Below are 10,121 nucleotides of genomic sequence, written 5' to 3' on the forward strand. Positions count from 1 at the left end.
TTACTTTGGCATGTATCTGCATTTTTGAAGTTTTGAATACAAAGAACCAAGATGCCATATTAGTAGACACACAATCATAAAATATTGCGTTCGTGATATACAGTACCATATAAATTAGAAAATCAAAAGCTACACCACTAACGTGAGATCTTTTTCACAGTAAAATAATGTATACATAAATGTGTTGCGTATAATCTATACTGGGAAAGATATCCCAAAGGATGAAACCCACAGCTGGAACCTGAGGTGTGCAGGTAAGTGCTGGGGTAAAAAGCAAAAGGAGAGGGTGTATAGATGAAAGGGAAGGATAGAAGGGAGGAAAGGAAAAAGGGGGAAGGGGGGAAGGGAAAAAGGGGGGAGTAGGAAGAAAAAAGGGGGAAGGAAGAGGGGAAAGGGAACAGAGGGGGGCAAGAACCAAGGGAGGATAGGACAGGGAAACAAGGAAACAAAAGAGGTAGAAGGAGGAATGGGAGGGCTGGTGGGACTTTTAAGGTACCAGATAATTCAAAATGATAAAGACATAGTTAAAAACTAGAAATATTTATTAACATAACATCTTTAAAATCAAAAACAAACAATACAACATTGATACATGTATTTTGACATATACAAAAAGAACAATATATGAGACATAAGGCAGTAAATAAATGATGAGGATGAATGGGTCCAATGATGAACATCAGACCAATCCCTAAGGATAATAGGGATTGGTCTGATGTTCATCATTGGACCCATTGGACCCATTCATCCTCATCATTTATGTATATGTCAAAATACATGTATCAATGTTGTATTGTTTGTTTTTGATTTTAAAGATGTTATGTTAATAAATATTTCTAGTTTTTAACTATGTCTTTATCATTTTGAATTATCTGGTACCTTAAAAGTCCCACCAGCCCTCCCATTCCTCCTTCTACCTCTTTTGTTTCCTTGTTTCCCTGTCCTATCCTCCCTTGGTTCTTGCCCCCCTCTGTTCCCTTTCCCCTCTTCCTTCCCCCTTTTTACTTCCTCCTCCCCCCTTTTTCCCTTCCCCCCTCCCCCTTCCCCCTTTTTCCTTTCCTCCCTTCTATCCTTCCCTTTCATCTATACACCCTCTCCTTTTGCTTTTTACCCCAGCACTTACCTGCACACCTCAGGTTCCAGCTGTGGGTTTCATCCTTTGAGATATCTTTCCCAGTATAGATTATATACAGATTAGGGATGTGGTACCTTTTGTTTATAATTTTGTAATACAAACACACTCTCCATTTCAATAAATGTGTTGCGCTATAAATCAAATTAAACAACAAGAATCCGACTGTTTGAGTTAATTCATAAACAATGAGTCTGAAATTAGTGAAAATATGTGAAAGGAAACTTTGCATTCCAAAACCAAGATAGAATCTCTCCACCACGTGAATTCACCGCCACCACATGTAAGGATGTTACCAAACAGCATGGACCTCTTGAAGGTCAAACAAGCTATAATGTCTCCTCCAGAACTGATCACATATGGAGGACAAATGGAAGCAGTTCCAAACAGGCCACGGGTTATCATCAGTCCGTAACAATGGCAATACTCCCAATAAAGAGATAAATGCTAATAGTGCAAAACCTCTTTACGAGCTGTGTTTAATGTAAAATAATGCACTTACATGGTTCCAGAAACAGATCAGCATAAAAACAACATGGAACATCACAAATCCTAATGTGATCAGGGCTGGGGGAGATATTATAGCTTGTTTGACCTTCCGTAACAGGAGGTCCATGCTGTTTGGTAAGAGTACATCCTTACATATGGTGGCGATGAGTTCACGTGGTGGAGGGATTCTATCTTGATTTTGAAATGCAAGATTTCCTTTCACCTATTATCCCTTATTTGGGACTCATTGTTTATGAATTTTTAGATTGTAAGCTCTAACGAGCAGGGCCCTCTGATTCCTTTTGTTCCAAATTGTATTGTAACTGTAATGTCTGCCTTCATTTTGTTAAGCGCTGCGCAAACTGTTGGCGCTATATAAATCCTGTATAATAAAAATGAATTGACTCTGACACTCGGATTTGCTTATTTTGATTTATAGCGCAACACATTTATGTATACATGCCACATTAGTAGAGCCTGAGCCCGTGACATGGAAATCAGGTTTTTGTAATTCGACTAAACTCCAATTCCCAGTTGGGGTCTCTAATACAGTAGATGTACTGTATAATTTAATAGAAGATTCAGTCCACCTAGACTTGCCCAGAGTTACAAGCTATGGGTTGACTTTATGTCATATCAGCAACCCGCCAAACGTGATCTACCCATCATTCGCTGTTTTGTGATGGTAGATAGCGTTGCTGTGCTACCAGGTCCTGACCCGACAACTGTCTCTCAGACCTCAGATCAGAGCAGTAATGCGAACGCAGAGCCAAGGGAAGTCCTATGCTCCTCCTGAGCCTGCTATATTATATGACATGTCCGAAGGGAGACCTTAAAGACTTCCCTCACTCTGCTGGGTGCTGCTGCATCTGAGTTCTGGTGAGAACATTTTTATGGAGGGAGGGGGGAAATTGTGCTGTGGTACTGAACCATGCACTTTCTATTATCTACTACTGACCTCTGTGTTACTTACTACTGACCTCTGCACTGTGTTACTGTAATGTTCTGGTACCTCTGGTACCCTTGTCTCCATATTTCTCCTCTCCTAATTGCGTCCCATCTTGTGTAACAAGGGACGCATATACCTTTAAGACCGGATGACATCATTGCCGAGCGCCGCTATGAGCGGCTATTTCAATCGCCGGTTTGCTCTCACTCATCGCTCGTTCAAACCGCATGTTCACCGCACCTACTCCTGTGAAGTCTGAGCTGCTGACATTCTCCCTTGCTGAACTGAAGCCGGAAACCTCGCTGGTGATCCGTATCTCGCTACGGGATCACCCCTCTCCAATGGACACTGTTACTCCTAAACCTATCTAAGTGATAAGTACCCCGCAGGGGATTCTTACTAACCAATCTCCTACTGTCATCTACTGCAATTACCAAGACTATCTGTATCTATCTATTCACTATCATCTGCATAGACTGTTAGCTCTTGGGACTACCTTCAACTATCCTTGCACTAGGTTACTCTGTCTAAGTATACTCCATCTGTGTCCTCTTACCATCTGCACTATACTTGATATCAGAACCTATCTGCTTTACCATCACCTGCAACTCTCCTAATACTACTTCTAGTGCTCACCATACGATAGCCTGTCTCTCATCTATATATCCTCATATATTCTATCCCTCCATTAAACATCTATTAATATATATATGGTATATAACAGGCTGTACACGGTGATGAAGTCCTGAGAGTTGGATATGTTTGTTCAACAGATTCTCTACAAGGCTACTGAGTGTAATAATTCTGCAGCTGTAAATCCATCCACTAACAAAAACGCATGAACGTTACAGATTGAACGAGCCTTTAAAAAAAAATATGGATTCAGCAGAATTATCCACTCATGTACTACAATTAAAACAGCAAGTAGATGCATTGATCCTTGCGCTTACAGAGGTACAAAATGAAAATCAGACCTTGAGACAGCAGCTTGGCCGTCTCACACAGCCTCCTGCTGCTCAGCCCCGTGAGCCTAAGATAAACCCTCCTATAGTGTTTTCTGGTGATCGGAGCAAATTCCGTGAATTTAAAAACGCATGTCGATTGTTTTTTTTGTTAAAACCTCTAACCTACACCACTGACCAAATTAAGGTTTGTACCATCATCTCCTATTTAACGGGTGAACCCCGGGCCTGGGCAGATGCTCTCTTTGAAAAGGATGATCCACTCCTTAATTCTTATCCCTTATTTCTAGCACAACTTGCTAGTTTATATGAAGACCCCAACAAGCAGAGTACCGCTGACACCCAATTACGGGCCTTAAAACAAGGAAGGAGACCTGTTGAAGATTTTGTGGCGAATTTTAAAAGATGGTCCCCTGATTCAGGGTGGAACGACACGTCTTTGCGAACGCAGTTTAGACTCGGCCTATCTGAGGCCGTTAAAGACGAGCTCGCCCGAGCGGATTTACCTGGCACTCTAGAGGGACTGATACAGACCAGTATCAATATTGACAGACGACTACGAGAAAGAAAGGCTGAGAAGATGGGCTCACCATTTTCCAGTCCTTCTTGGATGTTGCCTGCTGACCCTACTCCTAGGGAAGTAGGAATGATACGTCCACCTCTGACCCTTTCTGAACGTGCCAGGAAGAAAACCGAACATCTTTGCATGTACTGCGCATCCCCGAATCATTTGGTAAACGGCTGTCCTCTTGTCCGCAGAAAAGAGGGTAAGTGTTCAAATGTCTTGCTAGGGGGACTCACAACTTCCTTTTCTAATCCTTATCTTTTTGTTCAATTAACATTGCAGTGGGACCAAACTAGGATCACCACCAAGGCTATGATTGACACCGGATCTTGTGGAAACTACATTGACATTTGTTTTGTCTCCCTTAATAAAATACCTATTGTTTCGAAACCCAAACCTGTCTCCGTTAGTTTTATTAACGGTACCCCTTTATCCTCTGGTCCTATCACCAGTCAGACACAGGCACTTCTTGTAACTGCTGACGAGTCTCATGTGGAGACCATCACCTTTGATGTATTAACTTCACCACATTTTCCAATCATTTTGGGACTTCCCTGGTTACACATACATCAACCAATCATCGATTGGAAAACAAGAACGTTAGCCTTCTCTTCTCACTATTGTGAGACGACGTGTAACCTCCCCACACATGATAGGATCCTGTCTGTACTGCCGGATGACATTATTCCTAAGTGTTATCAGGATTTATCAGAGGTTTTCCTTGAGAAAAACGCTCAAATGCTACCTCCCCATAGGGACTATGATTGTTGTATCGATCTACTCCCTAATAGCAAGTTGCCTTTCGGACATGTTTATCCTCTCTCACAGGATGAACTCTCTCATCTTAAGGAGTATCTGGATGAGAACTTGGCAAAAGGATTTATCCGACCTTCTACTTCCTCCACTGCTGCTGGGCTCTTCTTCGTCCGCAATAAGGACTCTAGCCTTAGGCCTATCATTGATTTCAGACAATTAAATGCCATCACAATAAAGGATCGTTATCCTTTACCTCTTATTCCTGAACTTATCGATCAGGTGCGTGGGGCTTCTTTCTTTTCAAAATTGGACCTAAAAGGGGCATACAATTTAATTTGAATCCGTAAAGGGGATGAATGGAAGACGGCATTCAGAACCAGATACGGACTGTTTGAGTACCTTGTAATGCCATTTGGGCTATGTAATGCTCCCGCAGCCTTCCAACGGTTTATAAATGAGATATTCCGAGACTTGCTTGATGTTTGTGTGGTAGTATATTTGGACGATATACTTATCTATTCTCATTCCTTACCTGAGCACATAAAACATGTGAGACTTGTGTTGTCAAGACTACTTGCACATAACTTATATGTTAAATCAAAGAAATGTTTGTTTCATAAAGAGGAAGTACTATTCCTAGGGTATATTATATCTAAAAGTGGAATCAAAATGGACATGAGCAAAATATCCTGCATTCTGGATTGGCCTGTGCCAACCACTCGCAAAGCATTACAAAGGTTCCTAGGATTCTCTAATTACTATAGGAAATTCATTAAGAACTTCTCTGCGATTGTGAAACCTCTCACACAACTTACAAGCACGAAGAAACCATTTAATTGGTCAAAAGAAGCAAATGGAGCATTCTCTCTGCTGAAATCAAGCTTTACTACTGCCCCCATACTATGCCATCCAGACCCATCCCTTCAATACATCTTGGAGGTAGATGCGTCTAATATGGCAGTAGGAGCAGTTCTCTCACAACGACCAACAAACACCTCACCTCTTCACCCAGTTGCTTTCTTTTCAAAGTCATTAAGTAGCCCCGAGGTGAACTACCCAGTAGGTGAGAAGGAATTATTAGCCATAAAACTGGCGTTAGAGAATTGGCGACATCTACTTGAGGGCACTCAATTGCCAATTCTGATATATACTGATCACAAAAACCTTCAATACCTTCAGACTAATAGAACTCTTTCCCACCGGCAGGTACGGTGGTCGTTATTCTTTCTGAGATTTAATTTTTTAGTGACTTACACGCCCGCAGACAAAAATAAAAAAGCGGATGCACTCTCACGACTAGTCGAGAAAGATTGTACTGAGGTTCCCTCAGTTCCTATAATACCACTTGAACGTATTATCGGAGTCGTTCGCTCCCTGAAGGAGGAGATTTTGCACAGCATAGGATTGGATTCACCTCCACCACAACTAACTACTGACGCAGAAGGCTTCCTCTACTACAACGATAAATTATACATACCCCCTACTATGCGAACCAAGATCTTAGAATTGTCGCATGATGTACCTATGGCAGGACATATGGGTATGACTAAAACTCTCAATCTACTCACTAGGCAATTTTGGTGGCCAGACATGAAGACAACCGTAAAAAAGTTTGTTTCATCTTGTGATATCTGTGCAAGGTCTAAAATTGACAACACGAAAACCATAGGGGTTACTTTGTAGTTTACCGATACCCCAGGTTCCGTGGGAAGTGGTATCCTTAGACTTCATAGTGGAACTACCACCTTCCAAAGGATTCAACACCATCTTGGTGTCAGTGGACCATCTGACCAAGATGGCACATTTCACTCCTATCCGAAAACTACCTTCATCCAAACAAACAGCGGAATTACTTGTGAAACATGTCTTTAAGTTACATGGTATTCCAAAAACACTGCTGTCTGACCGTGGTTCACAATTCATCTCAAAGTTTTGGCTAGCTCTATGTCAGATACTGCGAATAGAGCGTAACCTTACTTCTCCCTACCACCCTCAGACCAACGGACAGATAGAGAGAGTTAACCAGTGCATTGAACAGTACCTGCGTTGCTATACTTCGTATCTACAGGACGATTGGGCAGATCTCCTCCCGCTGGCGGAATTCGCCTATAACAACGCTACTCATAGCACTACTAAGCAAAGTCCGTTTTACCTGAATTATGGGTTTCATCCCACACTCCTTCCTCCACGTATCTTGCCATCAAGTAATCCAGTGGCATCTGATTATCTTGCCCAGATAAAGGATTCTCTGGGATTACTCAACAATACCATATCACATGCTCATAACCAACAAAAAAAGTACTACGACCTCCGTAGGAAACCCTCTCCCCAATATGCCATTGGGGATCTTGTTTGGCTTTCTACAAAAAATCTGAGACTAAAAATCCCTAGTAAAAAACTTGGACCTCTATTTCTGGGACCTTTTCCAATAGAGAAGCTTATTGGAAAAGCTGCAGTACAACTCACATTGCCAGTAGACCTCAAGATACATCCTGTCTTCCATGTGTCTCTACTGAAGCCCCCTGTTCTTAACCAAGGAATAAGGCCTACTATCTCACCTCCACCTCCTGTACAAGTGGAAGGTGGAGAAGAATTTGAGATAAAAGAAATTTTGGATTCCCGTTTCAATAGAAGAAGACTCCAGTATCTTGTACGATGGAAGAACTATGGGCCCCAAGATGACACCTGGCTGGATACCTCCGATATACATGCCCCTAGACTGATTCGCAATTTCCACTTGAAATATCCGGAAAAACCAGTTCTAGAGGCCTTCCGGAGCCGGCCTTAAGGGGGGGGGTACTGTAATGTTCTGGTACCTCTGGTACCCTTGTCTCCATATTTCTCCTCTCCTAATTGCGTCCCATCTTGTGTAACAAGGGACGCATATACCTTTAAGACCGGATGACATCATTGCCGAGCGCCGCTATGAGCGGCTATTTCAATCGCCGGTTTGCTCTCACTCATCGCTCTTTCAAACCGCATGTTCACCGCACCTACTCCTGTGAAGTCGGAGCTGCTGACATTCTCCCTTGCTGAACTGAAGCCGGAAACCTCGCTGGTGATCCGTATCTCGCTACAGGATCACCCCTCTCCAATGGACACTGTTACTCCTAAACCTATCTAAGTGATAAGTACCCCGCAGGGGATTCTTACTAACCAATCTCCTACTGTCATCTACTGCAATTACCAAGACTATCTGTATCTATCTATTCACTATCATCTGCATAGACTGTTAGCTCTTGGGACTACCTTCAACTATCCTTGCACTAGGTTACTCTGTCTAAGTATACTCCATCTGTGTCCTCTTACAATCTGCACTATACTTGACATCAGAACCTATCTGCTATACCATCACCTGCAACTCTCCTAATACTACTTCTAGTGCTCACCATACGATAGCCTGTCTCTCATCTATATATCCTCATATATTCTATCCCTCCATTAAACATCTATTAATATATATATGGTATATAACAGGCTTTACACGGTGATGAAGTCCTGAGAGTTGGATATGTGTGTTCAACAGATTCTCTACAAGGCTACTGAGTGTAATAATTCTGCAGCTGTAAATCCATCCACTAACAAAAATGCATGAACATTACAGTTACATACTGTTGGCCTCTGCACTCTGCATGACTTACTATAAACACCTGTACTCTGCGCTACCTACTGACCTCTGCATTACTTACTACTGACCCCTGCACTCTGCTTTACTTACTACTGACCTCTGCAGGGCTGGCCCAAGACATTGTGCTGCCTGGGGCCAAGAATGAAATGCTGCCTACCCCTCCAAAAAAAAAAAAAAAAAAAAAATCAGGCCCACCAAAAGGCCCACATATCCATTATATATACATTTTGAAAACATTAATATACTGTTATCTTCTTCCATACCTCACCTTCGGACCGGTCCACCAAACACCCGCTGTCTGTCCCCAGTCCTCCTGTCACTCCTGTGTCTGCCGAGCCCACCGCCCCAGAAGTACCAGCCTGCCCTGCGTGAGATGGAGTGCACTGATGTCTGACGTCATTGCGCACACCACAATCATGTGAGGGGGTTGTCCCCGGAGAAGATGCTCCGCCTCCTCATACTCATCAGTTTGCACTATGGGCGGCAGTATGCGATGGGTAAATGCCTCCCGTAACACCCCGCAAACTGATGACACACAAAACTGCTGGAAAAAAAATCTTGGGAGTCAATTTGCTGCCCCTCTCCAAGTGCTGCCTGGGTCCAATGGACCCAATGGGACCCATGGTAGGGCCGGCCGTGGACCTCTGCACTACATACCGCTTACCTGTGCAATCTTCATTTCTTACTCCTGATCCCTGCCCTATGCATTACATACTATTGGCCTCTTAACTGTACATTACATAAGCTAAATAGGTAGAATATGTTTGTATTTTTACAGTGACATTTGAATTATAATTTTCTAAGGTTTCTTCAAACCTTTCTTACTTTTTATAGGGAGCCTGCTAGGTTATCTCTTTAAAAAATGTCTCTGAACCCTAGTGATCTTTGATCTCTGGGATGTTGTTTTTAGATAAATCTCCACCTCTCCAGGTTTGTTCACCCCTGCTATAAATCTTACCATAAAAAACCAACACTGGAGTCATATGATTTACTGTATAAAAGCAAAAACGCATATATAAACAGAAAGAATGTAGTTACAAACCAGTTTTGCTTCATATTTCTCGAAACAAGGGTTTTAACAACCAGTATTACAAGACCAATGTTCTGCTCATAAGTGTATACCCTTCTGTATTCTTTGCTTTCTTCTGTTTCCTCAGGTAACTGTGCCCATTTCCAGAAAGGAGGCTGGTGGTATAACATGTGTGCACACTCTAATCTCAACGGAGTGTGGTATCGTGGAGGCCATTACCGTAGTCGCTACCAAGACGGCGTATACTGGGCTGAATTTCGTGGTGGCGCCTACTCACTCAAGAAGGTTTCTATACTAATAAGGCCCAACAAATAGACATCTTTTCTGTTTACATGGTCTTCTATGAAGTAAAATATATTTTTCCATCAAGATCCTTCCATGATCCTCAATGATCAACAAAAGGCAACTGTCTAAATTACTGTAAGTTCAGCAAGTCCCCTTCCTGACTCCGGTCTATTCCCTGGGTGAACGCAGTACTATTTAAACATTCTATATACATTTAGCTTAGATTGATTTTGGTGTTTCTTGCTTTAATCCCACTATTCTTACTGTGAAGAACTTTACCTGAGTTGAAGGATAAAACCGTCTCTGCATCCATGAGGCGTTTAAT

At 42.3% G+C, this 10,121-nt stretch overlaps 1 protein-coding gene across 1 annotated transcript in view; it reads left to right on the plus strand.

Annotated features, from left to right (window-relative positions):
- The window catches only part of ANGPTL6 (angiopoietin like 6), a 69,405-nt gene extending 59,523 nt beyond the window's left edge, over positions 1–9,882 (plus strand). Inside the window, exon 6 of the mRNA XM_082252982.1 lies at positions 9,639–9,882. Coding sequence (XP_082109108.1) covers positions 9,639–9,826 — 188 coding nt within the window. The 3' untranslated portion in view covers positions 9,827–9,882. The remainder of the gene's footprint in view (positions 1–9,638) is intronic.
- Positions 9,883–10,121: the final 239 nt, after the last annotated feature.

Source organism: Pelophylax lessonae, assembly GCF_965119305.1.
Source record: "Pelophylax lessonae genome assembly, chromosome: 4".
Classification (NCBI taxonomy): Eukaryota; Metazoa; Chordata; class Amphibia; order Anura; family Ranidae; genus Pelophylax; species Pelophylax lessonae.